The 22,503-nt window shown below is 38.9% G+C and overlaps 1 protein-coding gene across 2 annotated transcripts in view; it reads left to right on the forward strand.

Annotated features, from left to right (window-relative positions):
- LOC115905621 (sodium channel protein type 1 subunit alpha-like) overlaps positions 1–22,503 on the forward strand; it is a 90,106-nt gene that overhangs the window by 21,548 nt on the left and 46,055 nt on the right. Inside the window, exons 2-7 of one of the 2 annotated variants that reach the window (XM_030952062.1) lie at positions 4,841–5,156; positions 11,756–11,874; positions 16,178–16,267; positions 17,051–17,179; positions 17,699–17,790; positions 18,893–19,165. In XM_030952062.1, coding sequence (XP_030807922.1) covers positions 4,893–5,156; positions 11,756–11,874; positions 16,178–16,267; positions 17,051–17,179; positions 17,699–17,790; positions 18,893–19,165 — 967 coding nt within the window. In that variant the 5' untranslated portion in view covers positions 4,841–4,892. Of the gene's footprint in view, positions 1–4,840; positions 5,157–11,755; positions 11,875–16,177; positions 16,268–17,050; positions 17,180–17,698; positions 17,791–18,892; positions 19,166–22,503 lie in introns of those variants that run through there. The other variant, XM_030952061.1, reaches the window with a different exon arrangement.

Genomic DNA, 22,503 nt, shown 5'->3' on the forward strand with positions numbered 1-22,503 from the left:
AATAGCTCTAGGAGCAGGGATCAGCAGCCATGATTGCCTTCCCAAATGAAAACTTATGTTTAAGATGCCAAGTCCATGTTTTCTTTCACACCTTCTTTCTACCCCATTATTCTTGATTTCATTCCTGCACAGTAAGCTAAGCAATGGTACAACAGTGTGGATTTCAGAGACATGAGCTGCATTTCCTATCCCTGTCTGTTCTGCTTTCTGGCTGTTGGGCAGCCCAGACTGAGCACTGAACTGCCCTCCTGAATCACACAGCTATCCCATGGCTGTTTGCAACTGAGGCAAATTAAATAGTCATCCTCTCCCCCCATCACTCCCCTTCAGCAACCATTTCTGTGTGTCAGGTTAAGTAATGGAAATATCCAGCTGCAAAGCATAAACTTCCACTTAAACTGGTATGTACTGTTTGATTGCTTCCAATATTTCAGATTATTTATATAGCTCAGTGCATATCTATGTACCCTATTTTGATGTCTGAAGTATTACTGCACCTACCCTTTATTTAAAATTAATATGCATTAAATAAATGCAGTTATCCATGTCTAAGTAATGTAATGCAAGCAAGCCCTTGTGCCAGATCTGCATTATCCATGCTGAAAGGGAACATCAAGAAGATGGTAAGAAAAGATATGGGAGAATCCTATTATCAGTCTGGTAATATGCAAGTTTCCCTTATAAAGCTGTCCATGAGAATTAAATTGAATTTTATAAGTGAGCTACAGGGAGTCATAAAAAGTTGTATCGTTCCAGTATTTCAATCTGATTCCTGCCCTTCTGCCAAGCATGTTGTTTTGGATATCCTACCTACCTTTGCTGCCTGCAGTAACCCTATAATTGAGACAGACAGTAGAGACACAGGCTTGGTTCTGAGGCTGCACATACAAAACTGGAGTGGCTTCCCACAACTTTCTTCCTCTCCTCCCACAGTTCCACACTGTGAGGAAGGTAAATTATATTTATTCAGTATGCTGAAGACAAGAATCCTGGTGACTCATTGATAAATCAAAAGTAATGAGAAGCTGTGACAATAAATAATGCAAATTATTATAACATAGAGATCTGTGCTCTCTGAGTTTACATGTAGATTCATTACTTTATTTTGAAGCAGTTAAATTTAAATTAAATTTAACAGTGGCTGTTATACCAGAAGACCAAACTTCAAAGCATGTTTCAGTTTCAGATTTAAGTATATGGATAATATAAAGAAATTCACTGGCTGAAGCTTAAGTGTTTGCAGCACTGTATTTCTACATGGATGCTAAGGTCCTCCTGACCAAACACTCCAGAAACTCTTGTTATGAAGGTATGAAGGACATGCAAGCTGACAGTACTAGATGATATCAGATTAGGAAATAATCTTGTTCAAGCTTGTCTCTATTTCTGAGTTATGTATTGTTCAATTGACTTTTTCAAGAACCAGTGTGCAGCTGATTTGAAGTCATTGTTTGACAAGGCATCGTCTTTTCATCTATTTCCAATATGTCCCTTTACTTTGCCTAGAAAAATTATTTAGATGAGATTTGAAGACTGTAAAAATACACAGAGGCTCTCTGGATGTTTGATAGCTGAGTTATTCTCAAGGAATGCCCAGATCTAAAATGACTCTTTGAGCACAGTAGCTCACAGCCAGGAGGGCAGCGATGGTGTGTGTATCACCCAGCTGCTCTGTGTGTGCAGAGCTAATCAGGGTGGTTCTGGCTGCCTCACACTTGGTACATGTGGGCAGATCAGCTGTGCTTTGTGCACTTACACACATGCAGCTGAACAGCTTCTGGCTTACTCTGCTTGTGGTCTGCAGATGGTCCCACCGCTGCACGCTGAGTGTGCTCTGCAGTTATCTGGCTTACAACAATGTATACTGCAAAGTGTATGTGGGTATATTTTGCCTGGGAAATATCAGAAGAAACAATGATTCTATTCTCAAATGTTCTGAGTACTTTATTTTCCAAAATTTGAAATGTTTTGCATTGCTCATAAGAAGGTCACTCAGACATGGAAATGTAGAAGGAAAAAATCCTCATTCCTTATAAGAGATTAGGAAAGAACTTGGTAAGAAATTAATATTTTGGATATTCTTATTTTTTTCCTATGTTGAATTATTAGTGCTATGCTAAAGGAAAAAAAATAAGCCCATTTGGATCATGTAAGCAATCTGCACTTATTCAATTAATATTTAATAAATCACTTGGTGGAAGTCAGAAGGATAGCAGTGGATTAATTGGTCTGGTATCAATTTTTATCCATCCCCATCACATATAAGTGAGAATAAACCAATTTACTATAGTAAAGGAAATACAAACCTAGTAGTTAAGCACTGCCATATGAGCAATGAAAGTGATTTGGGATTATGACTGTAGTAAATTCTGTATGTATTTAGTATTGACTTTTAAATTTATATAAGATTTCTATTTGCAATTCTGAAGATTTATAATCATTGACATGTATGAAGAAGGGGAAAACGTATCTGGGATATCATCCTCTAATCTGTTAAGTAGAGGATAAAAAGTAGGTAATCTTCATAAAGCCTCCTGAAAGATGTTGTTAAGTACAGCCTACTTAGATTTAGTTACATCTAAAGGTGTAGCTAGCTAGCTCCATGTACATTTGACAGACCAGAGAACATTCTAGGATTAATTATAGAAAAATCACGTGGAGTTCCTTTCTATATAAAGAAATACACATATTATTAGAAAAGCCCACAGCATTTGCTGATTTTAAACTCGGTCTATAAACACAGTAGCTGAATCAAATGGTTTTGCAACATAACTAATGGCTGCGAAGCATTTTGTTTCTGTGCACCTGCAGGCAAATCCTGATGTAATCCTCGTCCTGCATGCCAGGTGGGGACATTCAGTGAGCTAAAAGGTGATCCTGACACAGCACCCTGTGGTTTCGGATCTCATCTTTGCTGACTGTTCACTGGCTGCCCGTTCCCTCTCAGCACACGGGATCGCCCTTGCTGCTTCCAGCGCCTCCTCGCGCCGCCCCGGCCCCTTTGGGCTCCGTGTGCCCGCGCTGGGCGCGGAGCGCCGAGTGCCGCTGGCAGCGCTGCCTGGGACCGGGAACGAGGGATTCAGAGGGAAAATGACAAAGGGGAAAGGACCCTCCTGGGTCTCATGAGGAGGAGAGGGAAAGGCAGACATGTCTGAGGAGAGAGGAGAGGAGAGGAGAGGAGAGGAGAGGAGAGGAGAGGAGAGGAGAGGAGAGGAGAGGAGAGGAGAGGAGAGGAGAGGAGAGGAGAGGAGAGGAGAGGAGAGGAGAGGAGAGGAGAGGAGGAGAGGAGAGGAGAGGAGAGGAGAGGAGAGGAGAGGAGAGGAGAGGAGAGGAGAGGAGGAGAGGAGAGGAGAGGAGAGGAGAGGAGAGGAGAGGAGAGTCCCTTCTTTTGCCAAGTTGAGCAGAGAGGACGGCTTGTCTCTCTTGAGTCTCTATCTACCTGAAGCCCACGGAGCGAGTGGAATCCACCAACAGCTGTGTCCCCCATAACATTGGGATAAGAGTACAAGATCTATCTTCCAAATCGTGGTGCCCCTCATGGGGATCAGTTTGAGATCAAAAAGTTTAGTGATGAGGCTGATGTTTTTTTCTCCTTCTTTCCCAGTCCCCACAAGGTGTGGTTGAACATTAAGAAACAGTGTCAGAGTGTACAAATCATGAGTTTGTAACTTCAATAGTTATGTGACCAAAGTGGCAATTTGCAGAAGTAAACAGAACCATGACAATAGGGAGCTGAGGACTGTCTAGAGTATACTCTCTATGTGGAGAAAGGCAAGATTTTAAATCCCTTTTAGCTGAGGTACATTTTCTTATATCCTCCCTGCTCCCACCAGTGGGGACAGAACCGTATAATTCTATTTCCCTTGGAAAGAAGGGAAGCTGTACAGAACTGGTTTTGGCATGAGTGTCTACATGGGTGAATACTTGGTGTTTGGTGTGAGATCAGCTCACTTTAATTTTTTTACAGAGAGAAACTTGCACCTTGATTGTTTGAAGGTCCTTCAGACATGAGGGATATATGCACCACTGTGAACCCAAATATGCATTTCATTTGTATGTCTAGTGTCATCAGAACTTTATTGAGCAGCATGGAAGATGCCAAATCTGTAGTCTTAACAAGAATTCCTTTTTCCTTTTTTTTGGTTTTTCTTCCCAACAGGTTTATTTTTGCAATTGCAATGTATGAATAAATATGTATACTAAAATACTTCCAGAATTTTCTAATTACAGCTATTTTATAAAGAACCAGACACAGTAACAGCTAATCTGAAATAATACTCAGCAATTTCTCTTCTTCATATTTAAAATAATTTCCCATACAAAAATTTATTTGGAATCGTTACTTTAATACTTCATAATATACAGACTTGATTTTTTAAAATGGAAGTTCTGGTTTTATACTGCTTGTTTTCTGATACTTTTGCTGATCTCAGTGAAATTTTCTGTGTTAGCTCTGTTGAACTGTTCTATTTATAGTTACCAATGTAATCCTGATTGATTCCAGAGGAGTGTGATCATAATATAACTAGAATTATGAGGAAAGAATGTATTTGATTATTCTTAGCTATCATACTTTTCCTTATTTGGAGTAAAAGACTAGCATAGTCCTGAAGCTGAGAAATTTTTACAGTTTCAATAACTAGTGTAAGAACAACACAAGTGCTTCTTACAAATGCCAAATCAGTGACTAAACTGTGTACTTTGTTTACATAATTTTCAAATTCTGTATTTTAACAATTCAATGTAGCAAAACCAATTGCACTTGAAAATAACTACTACATCTTTCTTACTTGGTGATTTCAACATGTTCATTTGAATTTCATTTTCTGCTTTCTTTTAGTATTTTCCTATGCAGAAGAATAAATGGTAATTAAAATGTGCAGGATGAAAAGATGGAGCAGTCAGTGCTTGTACCACCAGGACCAGACAGCTTCCAATTCTTCACTAGAGAGTCTCTTGCAGCTATTGAACAGCGCATTGCTGCAGAAAAAGCCAAGAACCCCAAACAAGATCGCAAAGATGATGATGAAAATGGGCCAAAACCAAACAGTGACTTGGAGGCAGGAAAAACACTCCCCTTTATATATGGTGACATACCTCCAGGAATGGTGTCTGAGCCCTTGGAAGACATGGACCCATATTACATCAATAAAAAAGTGAGTCTAAAATCAATGCTGTTCACATGCCAGTGTTTGCAGTGTGTTATCGTGCTTGTTTCGTTTTCTTGGAGTGGATCAGAGAGCTTGTTTCTTCACTATGTTTATTTTCAGCCATTTGCCTTACTAGCTTTTCACCCTTTTCTTTTAATTTACCTCAAAATTTATTTCCTTGAGATAACTGACTTGATATCAAAGGAACACTTACATCAAAGCTGAAGCATAATATGGGATCTTTGATTACAAGCAATATGTAATACCTATACAAACATGTGGATGTGTAATACATACATACTTTGTGTGCTTCTTAAAAATGAATATACATTCATACTGAATACACCAAAATTCTCTAAGGTTCTTCAGATTTAAAACTGACAGCGTGAACTGATGCGTAGAACATTTTGTTCCCAGAAATCTGCTTTGATAGCAAATGCTTAGGAAATTTATGGAATCAATAGGAAAACAAACAGACAAGCAGTGAATGTAACAAAAAGAGTATAAAAATTTTCAAGTTTTAGTAAAATTGGCCTTGGGCAGGCCTGGAATCCTTTGAGAATGGTCCTGTGGCACAGCCTATAAGCAGCAGAAAAAGTTCATGCTCTATAGCTGCAGTTAGATTGGGTGATACTTTAATTACTGGATTCTATGATTGTAAAGACTGTCAATATTAAGATAGGAGTTATTTTGACTTTCACAAACTACTGTTTTCTAAGTGTCTCAGCTTGCTAAATTTCATGTGATTTATGAGTCCTATTTTGACAAGAGAGAAAATACTGTGTGAAAGAACAATATTTTTATCTCTATTATCTGGTGCCTCTGAAAGAGCCTTTATCTGCCATTCACAGCACATGAAGATTTATCTTTAAATCACAGTTCTACTTTTACAAAGATAAAAGATGTGTTTCTATAAAAGCAGGCCTTGTAGAGTTCTGCACTAATTGTGTCTGTTTATGATACAGTATTCCATATAATTTTATCCCTACCTGCCCACAGCTAATCCTGGACCTTTGCAGCCAAGTCAGTCTGTCTTATATTTCTGGCAGTGAAAACAGACACATGATAGGTATGGCCTCTGATAGATATGCCTCTCAAGCCCTTGGGAGTGGAAGACCCTTTCAGTCCCTTCAGTCCCTTTTCACAAAAACTTACTAAATCAGCCAGGTCTGCTGATAGAATTCCAAGAAATGGAGAGAAACCAGCTGAGCATATTCAGTCAAGTTTCTGTATTATTTGAAAGGAAGAATCTTTTTATTTGCACACTAAATATGTATGGTCCAAACACCTCTGGGATTCTCCTCTTTCTGCTGAAGTCCACACATTCTCTCTATGCACGTGCTTTAATCTTCTGCAGGACAGAAATAGAAGCAGCCCTGTCAGTCTAAGACAAGGCAAAAATTTCTCAAGTGCTTCAATTCTCTCTGTTATTTCTTCCTTCAGTAAGAGGAAAATAGATATTCCTGACAGAAAATCAACATCTATTTCAATTTTTCGCCTGTAATTTTACTTTATCGAATTTCTAAATTTTACTATCTAGCTCTATGTGGATTCTGGAAATACTTCTGTCTTGTTTCACTTGTGTTTTGAAACTATTGGCAGCAGCTGATGCTCCTGCAAGTCTCAGAAGTAGAAATAATTTGAGAAAAACTTGTAGCAGAAGTAAACATCTCTAGGAAGATGCACAGGAATGCTCAATGTATTTATCTCTGTAATGTTTAACATTTCAGCTTCTTCTTTACCCCTCTCTGAATTCCATCTTGTTAAGCCAAGAAGTCCACCAGCACACCCTCCCCAATGTGACAGTGTGACAACTGCTGCACAGTCATTAGAGATGTTATGTTTCTCTCTGGTGAAGCATCTATCTGAAATGTCATGGATCTAATGAAAAACACCAGAATAAAGGAAAATGCTCATTTGCAAAAAGGGTTAGGGCAAGTGTAGAGGATTACCCAATGCCACTGTTTTTTTCAGAACTCTATTGAGATCTCTGCATAGACTATAGCTGATTTGTGGACAGAAACTACCTGAAAATTTGGCTTCCAAACTTTCAAATAGGGAACACAGATGGTTGCTCACAGCACTGGTCACTATGTTTATTTGGAAAGCTGTATAGGAATTTTAGGAATATTTCTATAACAAGCTTGGGTCATTATTTAAGTCATCCATCATTTGCTTTATATGCAAATATTGCATCTCTCTTGATTTTTTTCCCCTACTCTTTGTACCAAGATTGATCAAGCTCACTGTATTTTTCCTGCAGTGAATGTTTAAATGTCATCTAGAGTGTTTTATATTCCATCCTTGGGACTGCTTTTTCTAAGCAAAAGGTTTGTGTGTGCCATGGTTTGATGCAGTTTAATAGAGAATAAGACAGAAATAAATACCTATTTTGAGCTGGTTTGAGAGCTCTAATTTGTGCCTAAAATAGGCTTGAGATGAAAAGTTAAAACAAAAAATATTTTAAGAGAAGCAAAATCAAACAGGTATAATAGTTTTATGTTTTTGTGATTGTGCTTCTATGCAAAACCTACCATGAAAGAGGACATATCTGTACTCAATGCTTATATGAAGTTGATAACTGCTCTTTGACAGTAGGACAGCCCATTACAGCAGGTTTACACATTTGATAGTATTTTTGATTTACACTGTATCACAGGTAGCCTGAAAGCCAGCAACTGTACCCTTGAAACATAATTATTTTATTGTAAAAGAATAGAATAATGTTCTCCTATACTTATGATTTCATTATACTGAAATGCTTCTGTCTGTGGTGGCCAATAGTGCTGGTCTTTAGAACTGTGAAATTTAGCATCCTAAAGGGTTGCAATGGTCTTTTTTCTTCTTTTATTTTTTTTAAGTCCAAAATTGATTAAACGTGAATGGGAAGTTCACTCATGTTTTGTGCTCTGCCTCTGTATGAGTGCAAATCTGTGTGTTCCCAGTACAACAGTGCCTGCCTGCTCATGCTCAGGCTGCCATCACAGAGGATCAGCAATGCTCACTTCATTGTCTGTAGAGAACAGAGCAGCTGGAATCCCCTAAGATCCTGACCTGCGGGCATGAATCAAAGTCTGGTCCACTTGGTTTCACACTTTAAGGGCTGGCTCTTTTCCTCTGAACCTAGGCTGCTGCATTAAAGAGGAGGGAGAGAATAAGTGGAACTAAAGTGGGTAAAATTTCACTTTCCTCCTGCTGTGATAGAGATATAACATTGTTTATTGCCACTCCATGCCCTGCCTCTTGCCAGAAGGATCTGAATGATATCTGTCAGCAAAGATGCCTCCTTTTCTCCTGGTATTCAATATCAGTCCCTAATCTGATCAAATCACTAACTCCTGGGTTTCCCAGATGTGTCTTGAGTTGCAAAAAACCCAAAAAGATTCTGTAAAAATGCTTCAACTTATTACACCAGGAAAGCTGAACACACTAGTGATTTTGGATATTTTCATAGTTGTGAAATAATTTTTAAGTGAAAAGTTCTAGCAAAGCAAAAAAGGACTTGCTGGAAAAAATTGTTTCAAAAGATAACCACAAACCCAAGAAATGCAAACTTCTCATATGTCATGAGTGCCCTGTTCTAGCTGCTGCAGGAGCTTTTCCAGGGACCCTGAGGACCCAGCTCAGTGTTGTATCTGCTCCTGTCTTTCAGGAGGTGGAAATGCTGTGGGGTAGCAGAAGGTGCACTAAATCTAGCCTTCCAGAAACTACATTTAAAGCTAACTAGGAGGAAGGAGAGGAGAAATAAGGTTTCGGGAACTCCTTATCCCAAGAGGTTCTCAGTATTCAGTGTTGACTCCTCTCTCTTAGCTACATCTTCTCAAAACACTCCTCCTCCTCCTTTGCCCTGCTAAGAATTCAGTTTCTGGCTTTATTTCAATATGGCAGAAGATGGATTGGGTTTTAGGTTACAGATGCAAAAGCAGAAAATCAGGGACTTCCTTTCAGGGAAATCTGAATTTATATTCACACTCCAACACTTTGAGTGTGAGTCAGTTTTGTGCCTTTATAAAAATGAATAAAACATAAGGCCTGAAATCTATACATAATCCTTCATATAAAAGCATTCATGTTACAATTTATTTGGAATTTATCTAGCTTTTCTTAGTGTGTGTCTACTTTGTCCTGACAGCTTTGGGTACAATTCTTCATGTTCATCCACACTGCCTACACATTGGCTTGCATCTGGGTTGAGATTTAGCAGGAATAGCAGAGAGCTTACATACAGCATATGAGCTCTCACCTGTACTTTTAAATGAAAATTCCCCTTCAGAAATAAAGTACAGTTTTAATTCATATTTAAGGCTAGAAGTTAGAGGACCAACAAAGTAATTCTGAAAGCTCAAGTCACAAAGATGCTTTCAGTGAAAAATTAAAACTGAGGTAGGGAATTTATGTCTTGTTGGTTCTGCTTATGCAGGGCAGCAGAAAGTAGAACAGCTAAAATAGCAGCAGCTTCCAACTGAAACTGGAACTGTGCCAGCGTGCTGTTATTTTCCATAAGGCGTGTTAGAAAATAGATGTATGTTTAATATGCTTGTGTTCAAAGATTTTTAAAAAAATGTAGGTTGACTAAATGAAGGTGCAATAGTCTTAAATAAAGAGTTAGTAGGAAGTGTGATTTTTAATGCATTTTGTCAACTACCTCGTAACTACAAAAAAGAGCATGAGTTGGAGGCGTCTGAGATGCGAGTCCTGGGGGCTGGGGACAGACCTGGCAGAGGAAATTCACCTTCCCCCTTGGAGTGTGAGGCTTTAAAACATTGTGCCAAAAAGTCATTCATCTGGTTGGCTGCTTCAGCAGTTGGAATGGAAGCTTCATGTAAGGTCAGGTCACCTGCAGGCTGCTACCTGTGAGCCCAGACTGGATGTGTAATTTGGAAACATTAGCTCAGGCTGTCCTCAGCTTCACATGCAGTTTCTCCATTTCTGTGCAGAAGTGGGAAATCATATGCATATCTGATACATTCCTACACATCTTGAGTTTGTACTCAAGACAGAGTAAAGTCTACCTGGTAGTGTCCCTTACTCCTGGGGGGTTGGTTTATAGGAGAAGGTGTTCTGTGTAGAGCTGTGATGGGGGGACAGCTCAGGGAAGAAGGCACTGGGACTGGAGCAGCTTTTCCTCACAGTTTAATCCTTGCTTCTCCTCTGTCTTCAGTAAAGCCCCATCTCCACATCTCTCCCCACTTCCTGTGTGCTTCTAGACATTTATATCTGTACTTCACAGTCCATACATTCTAAACTTTCCAAATCTCAGCAGACTGAAGCATTGTCCTCCTTGAACCTCCTTGGCTATTTTCCCAGTCTGCCAGCCTTCCTGGAAACAGTCATGTAGTTTACTGCTTACAGTCTTGAAGAAGTCATATATATCTTGATGTCATGGACACCAGATGAAGCCAATATGCCCCTGCCCACACTTTCACTAGAATTCTAGCTTACAGCTCATTTCATCAGCAACTTAACAAAAATCAGGGAAGCTTTCTCATAACTTATGTGCAAAATATACAACTCTGACAATGGAAAAAAACCACCAAAAATGGAAAAAGAAATTTTAGAAATTTTCCTTTAATTTCATTTGAATTTAGGTTATTATTCTTGCATCGTCCGTTTCGCTGGATGCAGATTTCATCTGAGTTACTGAACATTCCTGCCTTCTGCACTGTTTTTCATTTTCTTCTGATTGATCTTGCAGTTGAAGAGCACCTTAGTGACACAAAAGAACCCGACAGCCCCCATTTTGTGTGCTGTAATGTTAGGGCAGGTTCAGCCATCATATCCTGCAGTGGAGCACAGCAGTGTTTGCAGGGTTTGCTCTCATACTGTTTATCTTTGGTTCATGGATTTATTTGAGACGTATAACCTACAGAGTCTTCTAAAATTCTCTGAAGTAAGGCTTGAATGCCTACAAGTTTCTCTAAATTTGATTAGCTCCATAGATATTAAAAGTTAAATTTTAAAAGAATGTGTTTTCTGGGAAATTTTCACAGCTGGAAACCACAATTGTGCAAGAGGATCATTTGGGATTGTCTCTTGTGCTCCTCCAGTAAGGTATATTCAGATTTCCAGTACTCGGAGACCTACCTAAATATGACTGTGTATGTTACTGCTATTCGCCTCTCTCCTTAGCAGAAAACTCCAAAAATTAAACAAGTGGATAGTCTAAGAAATCAGTTTCCAGAAGGATTTCTAGTTAGTAAGACTAAATAAAGGCCACAAATAGGGTGGAATGCACCACCACACCCTGCTTGTGCTATTTCAAACAGTGAGAGTTTTCTGGGAGAAACATCAATAAAATTACAATTACAATTAATAATTTATGCATCTTTATTTACAAGAACACATGGAAAGGAATATTACTTTATTGAGTTTGTTTAATGAAGAATCAACACAAAAAGATTAATGAATTGAATTTATTGCATTTTCATATGTTAGATTCATCAGGTAAGTACTGGAAATAATTTTTATTTCAAAAATTATTCATGATTTCTGTATTACCTGTTCAAAATGTTACAATTTTGAAGACTGCTTACTTGTAACAGTTTTAAAATGAGAATCTACAGTGAATAAACTCTGATAAAATGTCTTTTCTTTCTCTTTTTCAGACCTTTATAGTATTGAATAAAGGGAAGGCAATCTTCCGATTCAGTGCCACCTCTGCCCTGTACATTTTAACACCCTTCAACCCTCTTAGAAAAATAGCTATTAAAATTTTGGTACATTCATATCCTTTTTTAGTGGTTGTTCAAAATGAAATGAAGAAAACAGATAATTATTTCATCAGAAATAAAGGTTCAGGGTCCTTCTGGGGCAATGCTCAATATCAGCTCCCCAGTCTGCTGCAGCAGGGTGCCTGAAGCCTGGCTCGTGCGGGCTGGTTCTCACATTCCCAAACCCTCCCCGCTGCACCATAAGCCTCTGCCAAATTTAACACATTGCCAGAAAGCACAGGCATCATTCCTGCAGGCCATTTGCAAAGCATCTGTACATGCAGATGGTGGACAGACTGGGGGACCATGACTGATGGGATGGTGCACAAGGTAAAGTTCTAGACTGACGTGGGGATTACTGCCTGGTGGTCCTAACAGGTTCATGGGAATTTCTAGTGGGTGGTGTTTTGGTGCAGTTGGTTTTTTTGTAGAACCTCAGGACTGAGAAATGTAGTTATCAAATGAAAATTTCAGTGTGACAGTAGGACTTTAAACATTGAACAAGTAGTGAAAGACAGCAGCCTTATTAGTAGGGACTACTGGCAGAATTTTCTAGGTCTTTTTTTCTAGACAAAAGTAAGAAACAAGGCTGGTGGTTGCTGGCTCAGAACAACTTTTACTCTGAGCTGCTGGGAAGTTAAAGCAGTGTGAGAGAAGGGGAAGGTGTCAGGCTGGAGAGGAGTTAGGGGGCACTTGGGGACAGTAGCTAAGGGAGCTGACAGAGCCCTGCAGACACAGTGGTGGTGATGGAGAGAAAGCACAGCCAAATTCTGTCAGATTGCAGCCTCCAAAGAATGCTCATCCCTTCACATGACACTGGTTTGCAATACCTTCCAACATTGCATCTGGCTGAGTTGTGGGCAATGCTTTTCACTGCCATATTGGTTGTGAGTTTGGGCTTGGTTTTGTTTCTCCTGATTGTCTTCAAAGAGTATCCAGCTGGTCTTGATGACAGTAAGAACAAAAGAAATTCCAATAGACAATATGTTATTTCAGTATTTTTCCTTCCATCTACGATCATGGAATTTAACTCTATCATAGGAAGAGGTTTTCTTTCAGTATATGGACTGATTTCAACTTACAGCCACCTAACTACTGCAGGAGCTATTTTTATCTTAGATATAGGCATAGAATTGGTTTTATTTAATCTGAAACATAAGAACAGATGTGTGGGTTCTGTAATTTTCTATTTTTAAAAAATATTATTCATTATAGTACAAACACTGCAAATATTAAAGTGTTTTAACTAAGAACCATTAAATATGTTCCTTTTTACAGTTCAATCTCAGCTGTTTATACAAGATTAGCTACCTACATAAAAAAGATGAGGGGTAAAATTGATAATTATTTTCAATAATCCTCTGATTTTTATAGACAAACTATTTCCTCCATTTTTTGTGGCAGGTGTTTGGCATTTTGGCCTTTGTAACAGAAATGTGCCTTTAACTTTCAGTGTGATTAAAGACAAGTGTTGGGCACAATGAAACTAGCACATTGGTTAGAAAACCTTCACCTGTCTGTCCTCCTGAACGTCTCTACAGGGTGCTCTGATCACATGTGCCCAGACACGTGAGCAGAGGTTGCTGCCCTGCAGAGAAACAGAGTGTGTCTTTTTCCAGTGCTCCCAGACTTTCCCTGCAATTATTCTCACTGCCAGTACTGAATGCAGAACCTGGTAACAGCATGAGTTTCTCTCTGCTGACTCATCTCCTGATAGTCTGCTTTTTTTTCTCCCCCTCTTCTCTTTTGCCTGCCTGACTAGACTTAAGGTAGAACATGGAGCTGAGGAGGCGGCACAAGAGTGATGGAAGATGGCCAGGCTTTGGCAATTAACAGGAAAGAATGAAAAGCTGAGAATAAGTAGAGTGTTAAGTAGTCAAAAAAAAGGGAGGTGGCAGTGGTTGGAGCTGCAGAGTGTTAGAGATTTCTGCTAGAAAGAACTGGGGAGATGCTCTGGAGAAAATGTGTAAGTGCTCCTGTGCAAGGCTCTGGAAGCCTAAGTTACGGTATTCCTCAGTGTGGCCTGACTGCCAGACAGTATCTGTGAAACCAGCTGGCAATATTTGTTTTTTTCCCGATTGTTTAATCTTCTACCAATCCACACAGTCGATGAGAGACTTCAGCTGCTCCTGTAATTGATTAGCTTGAGGCTGTGTGGTGCCTCTGCATGCCTGTATGGGAAAAGGCAGTACAGTTCCATGAAATGTCATCATAGATCAGATTTTTTTGTCTACGAGTATAGTTGAATTTTTATAGAACAAAAAATAGTAAATTAAGGGAATATTGAGCTTGCAAATCAATCACTCAAAATGTGGGATAGGGCAGGAGAGATGCACAGACATTGAATGTGTCAGTTACATTTGAGATTCTCATAAGATAAATGGTCAGTCTATATTTCTAAGCATTTTAGCCCTTAAGGAGCATCTGCTCCCTTTCAGAGTGAACAGCACTTTGGTGACTTTTGGCTCCCAGATGTGCCAGGTTTTGTAAAGAGTGAGCAATGTGCAAGGACCTACCTGTGGCCCTTGATATGAGTGGTGCCATGGTACTGAGCTGTAAGCACGCAGCACAGGGGTAACACCTCAGCTCTCCTAAGAGCACATTGCACTTCTCTAACTCTTTCATGAGATGACTGAAACTGCAGCCATGCATCTCCAACTTGGATTCAAAATGAATTCTGTCTATTTAAAGGAATTTCTTAATTTATTTGAAACAGGCTCTTTAGACCTGTCTATGGATTGTGATGACAAACACTGTTAGACATTCTAATAATTTATTCTAAGATTTTTACTCTACCGAGTTTGTATGGCAACATGATCTTCAAAACTAGTTAAGTGACTTACTGAAATATACCAAAATGTCCACTGCTGGATCAGCCATTTTGGCAAAGGGTACACACCCGTCTGTGGGAATCAGGCAGCTAATTCCTTCCCTTTGATTGGAGTGTTTATTGAAAAGTTATGCTAAAGTTTGAATTTTCAGCTGCTCTAGGCAAAGATCTTAATGATTGCAGCAATTTTCTGAGGAATTTAGATTGTGGTGCTATTTTTCTTTTTTCATTTTGTTTTTCTTGATGGTATAAAAATATACCCAAAACAACCAAATGCTATCTACTTGATTAAAAAAAAAATTAAATCCTGGGCTCTCAGATACAAGTTTAGCTGTAAAGAGCTTTCTTTAGTTTAAACTTTTCTTTGCCAGATATGGTGATGCAAGGAGTTTTAAGGAATAAATAATTTAGAGAGATGACTAGAGGAAAAATAAGTTAACCATTTGGTGTAAATATGTAGCAGCTCTTGTTTTTTGCTGCCATCATGTGGCCATTTTGAGCCAGGTTTTCATCTAGTTTGGTTACTTCAGTATTTCAAAATGTTTGAATTGAGGTTATTGCCAGAAAAAAAGGAAGAACTGCTGGTGGACAAAGAACATTGCATTGAATATCATGAAGCCCCAGTGGATTATTCCACCTCCCTAGAATGAGCCCCTCTGAGCTGTTAATCTGGGTTTCATAGTCCCAAAGTACCTAAATGTTCCTTACTGGAACATCAAATAAAAATTAATTTCATTCTAATTTTCACCAGCTTTCTGTGCTTTTCAAGCAATTCATGCAACTGTGGAAGCATTTTCAAATTATAGCATTTGTAGAAACAGATACACTGATTTTGCTGGGTTTTGAGAGAGACCAAAAGTAATACTGGAAAACTATTCATGTTAATCTCTGAGCTTGCTATGGATTTCTGTTTCACTGATTGAAGCAGTAAGCTGGTGTTAGGGAAACATGGAATGCACTCACTTCTGCAATTAAAAATTTTATTCTATGTTTTATTCTTTGTTTTTAACAGACTGGCCTTGCTGGGTACTGACTCAGCTCAGTTCTGACTCTGGGTAAATAGAGGAAAGTTTTTTCCCCTTGCATATGCCAGCTCTTTAGTACCAAGCCTGTAGAAGTGAAGGACTAACACTTATTCAGTCATGCCAAGTACTGAAGGCAAACTGTGTATTCCCCCTGCAAGTTATTTTGGTTTTGGCAGTTGCTCAACTCATGTTACCTCCCAGGGTGTGAGAGCCATCTCCTTTCAGGACCAGCTGAAAACAAAACATCAGGACACCAGCAAAGCAACATCAGAGTGTCCACAAATCGAGACCAATATTAAAGTCTAATGTACTAAAGTGAAAAATACGAGGTTAAGCAAAGTGTATGTCAGTGTTTACCAAAGCCTAAAACTTTTGTGTAAGGGGCAGTATTTTACTGTACCTAAGCCATGACTGATGTGATATCGTGTGAATAGCTACTGTGTTTTCCTTAACTGTACCTACATTATTCAGCATGCTTATCATGTGCACTATTTTGACCAACTGCGTATTTATGACCATGAGTAACCCTCCAGACTGGACAAAGAATGTAGAGTAAGTTGCAAATTTTTTCAATATATATCTTTGTCTGTTCCTCTAGGAGTTACCATGCCAGTAACTGCAGTGCAAGCTGGGCTAGCAGGAGCTGTCACGAGGCACATATTTCCTCTCTGAACTATGCAGAAATGTTGAATAATTATTTGAATCTCATTCTAGAAGAACAATTGAGTAGAAAAACTATGAAAACAGTTTAAAGATAGTATTCTACAGAGATTCCACTTGTTTTCTCCATGGTTTAGCACCTACCCATTGTTTTTACCCTTCCTTACACCATTGCATTAGTAGGAGAACCATGGGCACTTCAATGTTCATGTCAGTTAAGAGCAGCAGACAAGCAAAAGTATTACTGAACTGAGAATGAGAATTCACACTTGCATCCTTCCCTCTTTAGAGCCAATACCAGGTGTTTTACATGTTGGTGACTCAGCGTCCAATAACTTACGCTCACGGTTTCTCACTTAACAGTAAAGGAGCTAGTACTGCATGCTTTTAAACTGAATGTCACCTATAAATTTTAATCTGTTTAAATTTATTTTATGGATTTGTTTCTTTTTATTTAATGTACAAGATCAGGACTGCTGTACTTCAACAGCACAACTAATGCATGTAAATACACAAGTATCTCTGATTAATATAATGCATTTTAGAAGAAATTGCTTATTTAATGTCTTTTTTCTTTGGCTGTGAAATAAAAAATTCTTTCATTTGATCATCACATTTCTGTCAGAATGAAAAATATTGCTACTTATTTTGATTAAATTTTTCTATACTTTTCAGGTATACTTTCACTGGCATTTACACATTTGAGTCACTAATAAAAATCATTGCAAGGGGCTTTTGCTTAGAAGATTTTACTTTTCTTCGAGATCCATGGAACTGGCTTGATTTCACTGTCATTACCTTTGCGTAAGTTCTTGTTTTTTGCTTTTTCTTGGAAAGAGCAGGGCAAAAAGGGCATGAAATTAGTATCGATACGTACCAATTTTGTTAAATGGAAATTCTTTTATGGACTCACTTTTGTCTAAAACAATTTTCACTTTCAATAATGCGTATTTTGATGTAAACATAAATACTGCAGAAGCCATTAGTACAGCTAGTATTAGAGAGGCTAATTTCATGTCCTGCTTTTTTTTTTTCTGAGCAGAAAAGGAGCTTCCCTTTGACTTCATTCTCCAAACTTTCCAATCTAGTCTAGATAAATTTTAGGCTTTCAAAGTAAAATCAGTGCGATTCACTTCAGAGACATTTAATTTAGCTGAAGGCTCTGAAAGTATATTAATGCAAGGCAAACTGCAGTGAAAGGTAAACCTCTGACTGTTGCTGTTTAAGTTTTTGCTAAAAACGCCAAAGCGGTCTTGATGAAAGACCCAAGTAAGTAGCATAAACTTTGCCTAAATTCTGAATAACTGTGATTTAATCCTACAGGTATGTAACAGAATTTGTAAACCTAGGCAATGTTTCAGCTCTTCGAACTTTCAGAGTATTGAGAGCTTTGAAAACTATTTCTGTAATTCCAGGTAAGAAGTAACTGGTGTAAGGTGTTAGGCCCCTTTTACCTCCCAACTGTTCCTTTTTATCCTGTCATTGTGTTTGTGTGTGAACTCCCCTATTACAGATATGTGACAGAGTTTGTGGACCTGGGCAATGTCTCAGCGTTGAGAACATTCAGAGTTCTCCGAGCTTTGAAAACAATATCAGTCATTCCAGGTGAGAGCGAGGTTAAACACTGAGGCTGACTTTAATTCAATGAAACAGAATTCATATTTTTAAAATATGTCTTTTTTCTTTCTACAAAAAAAGCAGGAATCAGAAGATATCAGGATTCACTGAAATCTCTGATTCATTGCTTTTGAAAATGAGCATTTTCCTTTTGAAATCAGCCTTTGAGTTTAACAGATTCTTGCATGAGACATTGCAGTACACAGTGTGTGTGGTTTGCATCGTATGACGTCAAGCTTTCTTCTCCACATTCAATGACTATTAGTAACCCTAAAGTTTTCTTACCCATGTGTATCCTACCTACATGATGTTATGTGGTATTTTTTGTGAATATCTGTGTCTGAAAAATAAAACTGTTTGAAATGCTGACTTACTAAGAAGATGAAGGAATAAGATAATAAAGAATAGCATGGGTGTTGCATGGGGGATTTATTATCTTAAAAAGCTACAATTTTCCAAACCATTTCCAGTTTTATAGCATTAAATTTGAATTCTATTTATTGTTGAACAGGATTTTTACTACTGTCTTCTAAATCTAGTATGTTATAAAACTGATAGTAGTAAAGGTTTGGAGCAAGATGTATTGACAAATGAAAGAAGATGTTTACATGAGATCAGTGTACAGCATGAATAAAAAATAATTGCTTGTTTTATCATTGAAACAAATGGTTTTGAAATATATGCGACTCATTCCATTCACAGTTTCAAGTGGACATAAATTCAAGCTGTTTATTCATTTTCACAAGTGAAAAAGCTCTTCACAAAAATGTTGTTTCACAGACATTACAATCATGTATTTGGGCTTCTGCATGAAATCTATAACTTTTCTGGGAGACATTGTAAATTTTGTGCTTTGAAAAAGTTTCCAACATCAGAATAAAAACTCCTTTCCATTTGCAGGCCTGAAGACAATTGTAGGAGCCCTGATTCAGTCTGTGAAGAAGCTCTCAGATGTGATGATCCTGACTGTATTTTGTCTGAGTGTGTTTGCACTGATAGGGCTGCAGCTGTTCATGGGCAACCTGAGGAATAAATGCCTGCAGTGGCCTCCAGAAAATTTTACTTTGGAAACAAACATTACTTCCCAGCTAAACAGCACCATAGGTGAAAATGGCACATTGCTTAATTCAACAGTGGCTCCGTTTGACTGGAAGGGGTACATTGAAGATGAAAGTAAGTATTGTCTGCAGAATTCTCACTGAAGCGGTTTGTGGCTGACCCAGTTCTTAGAAGGAAGGAGGGGAAGGGACAATACATTTTGTTAAGACAGAGTAGGAGAAATATTTTCTCTCTCACACATCTGCTCTAAAGGCCTGCATGGAAGAGGGAGCAAGGAACATGGTCTTGCTACTTGGAATAGCTCTTTTTGTCAACTCCATCTGCCAAATTTTCTTCTCCCCTGAGACAGAAAAGTCTTAAAATTCAATGCTCACAGTTCATGTTGTGAGACAGGTCTGCAGAGGCTGTAGATGTAAATTAAGAACTAAAGCGGAGAGATAGGAAAGGAAAAGATATTACAGTGACCAGCTGCAAAGAGAAGTCGTGGGGTCTCCAGGTGAGTCTTCTCACTTGGGTATCCTTTCCAGTAGCAGTGACCACAACACTTTTCCCACAGCATCTCTGTGACTTTTATTATCATCTCCTCAAATTCCCTACAGCTTGCTCCTTCTTACGCTGCTATTAGCACTAATTGGAGTGCCCTTTGATCAGAGTGGGTGCTGCACGGCTGCCTGGTTTTTAAGCTTGTACATGCATGTTATTAGGTCACTTAATATAAAGCCACAAGCAAAGAATAGAAAAAAGGAGGAGAAAAAGAGATGAATCTCACACCAGAGACAAAAATTGCTTCCTGTGAGCACATGCTGTGGCAGTCGTGTGTTTGCAAGTGTCATGTCATGAGAATAAAAGTGACATGAAGAACAACATGGTGACACAGGAAAAACAGTGCCACAGAGGCTCTGGAAAACACTGCCACAGCAGCTTATGTGTAAGGCTGCAGGGAAAATGAAAGGCAGGATAGAGAAGTGCAATTGGAACAATATAGAGGCTGAGGCACCTAAGGCACTCCAGGGCAGCCAGAACTGACTAATTAAGGCTTAAAGTCTGCAGCCAAAAAGCTAAATAATATCCTGTTCACATAAATAAATTATTGACCAGGAAGACAGAATTACCCCTGTATTTAGCATTACTGCAGTTGCTACTGGAATACTATATAAAGTTCAATTTAGATAGAAAGTTGAAAAAAGTGGAGGAAGTTCAAAAAAGAGCAGAATGATTAAAGGGTTGGAAAACATGCTTTATACCAAGATAGACCAGGAGCTCAGCCTACTTAGCATTTCAAAGAGAAGGTTTAAGGGGTGATTTGATCACAGTTAAAAAAAAATCCACGGGGAACAGAATTTTCATCGTAGACATATCTTTGATCTAGCAGGCAGAGATATAACAGGTTCAACAGCTGCAAGTCAAAGCCAGACAAATTTTGAATAGAAGTGAGACAGCTTCTAACTCTGATCACACAGCTAATCAATGAATATGATGGATTATAATTTGAATTTCTTAAACCAATCTTTCTGTGAAACTCAATTTACTTGAACATGTGAATTCATGGACATCCCATGCTATGGGGTATGACAGTCTAAGTAGTCTCCTAATGACTTCGAGGCCAAACTCAGTTTCCTGACTTTTTAACAAAGAATTTATAAACTTAAGTTCTGATTTCATTTGATTTAAAGAAGACCTGAAGCCCCCTGAAAATAAAGCTCAATTGAATTTGTTCCAGGAAGTACTTTATTGAATGGCTACATCTGCCTTTGGTATATTTACAGAATTTCATATGTATTATGAAATTTATAATGAAATTACAAGTCTTATTTTGAATTTAATAAGGTTTTTCTTGATTACCAGCAGTTTCAAAGAGAAAAATTATCTTCTCACAGCTTCCTGCTCTCTTTTTGCATGTGGGTGGGCAGACAGGATGCAAAAAGCAGCTGCTTCACAGGGCAATGAGCTGTTCTTTACCTGCAGCTGAGATCAGTGCAATGGCAGTGTCTTTTGTAGGAATTATGGAAGTTATGATGCCATTATTTGTGTATACTACGCAGAAAAAGGCATGTAAGCCCTGATTTTACCAGTGAGCTCATTTTTGGAGACACCATTTAGAGGGTCTTTACGTAAGCATTCCTGTCATTCATGAGTCTGGCACTTCCTTCCCCCTGCCCCCCCCCACTTTTTCTTTTTCCACGATAAGAATTTTGATAAACTTAGCTCCAGATAAGCTGAGGTTTCTTTCCATAAGCAATTTTCTTCTGAGGAAAAGCACTTCCCAGTCTATTTTATAAAATAACACTTATTCTCTGTGTTTCTCATATTATACCCTATGCTTACTCAACAGCTTTAATCTTGCTTGAAGTTAGGTGCTCACCTATCAGGGAGCTTTTCCCATTTCCCAATCAATTAAACAGGAGCCAAACTTACACCCTTGGTGTAATGAGGGATTTTTCACTTCTCTTTGGTATACATGCTTATACTGTTCAGCTTGTGCGTTACAAAAATTTTCCTATCATGATAATATTTTGAGCACTTGCCCAAGTGTATCAGAGCACTCAGAGAAAGCCTGTGTGGCTCTGGTTTCTGTGGAGCTGGCAAGTACAGCAGCATTGCAGGGCACATCTTGTCTGAAGCACAGAACCTGAATGCAGAGCTGCTGTAGCAGTTCAGCTCAGCTGCTGCAGCGCTGATCAGCACTGACTGCTCCATGTAAACCACATCAAGGCACGTTTGGATTCTTCCCAACAAGCTGCTACATTCCAGCATGATTTAATCATGATTAGCTGACATAAGGCAGAATAAAATTTGCTTCCTAAGGGTCAGCTGTGGCCAGCATCCTGTCAGCTTTCTGTTTACAGCTGTGTTTCAGCACAGAGCAGCTCTGCAATGCACACCAGCCCAGAGCGACAGCAGCCACAAACAGGGCTGTGCAATTGGCACAGCACAGGGGGTTGTTCCCTGTGAGATGTGGATACATCATTAGACACTGAGAATTAGTCCTTTGCAAAGTGTCAGAACAAGGTCTACTTACAGCTTAAAGACTCCTTTTTCCAAATTGTGAATTTTGCTCAACAAGATGGAGTGATGAGGCTGGCCCAGGTACTGTGTCCCTTCTGCAGCAAATCAATACATGCTGAGCCAGCGGCTTGTGACACCTCCTCAGACTCAGAATTCCTTAGTGCCTGTAGTAGCCTGGCCTGGGCAGCACAGGCAGGGCCAAGCTGAAACTCATCCGCACTCATTTCAAAAGGATATCATTTTAAGGGAATCTAACAGGACAGTTAAATGGAAAAGAAATCCAACATGGGGTTTAAATGGTCTCAGGAAGCAAAAAAGATACCACCTTGATTCTGAGGCTGCTATGATTCAGAAGTGTTGGAGCTAGGGAAGTGCTCAGGGGAGCATCACCATTGTCCCTGCCCTGTCCTTACAGACAACCTGAGGCAATACTTTTGGATTCCATC

The sequence above is a fragment of the Camarhynchus parvulus genome, chromosome 7 (assembly GCF_901933205.1).
Source record: "Camarhynchus parvulus chromosome 7, STF_HiC, whole genome shotgun sequence".
Lineage (NCBI taxonomy): Eukaryota > Metazoa > Chordata > Aves > Passeriformes > Thraupidae > Camarhynchus > Camarhynchus parvulus.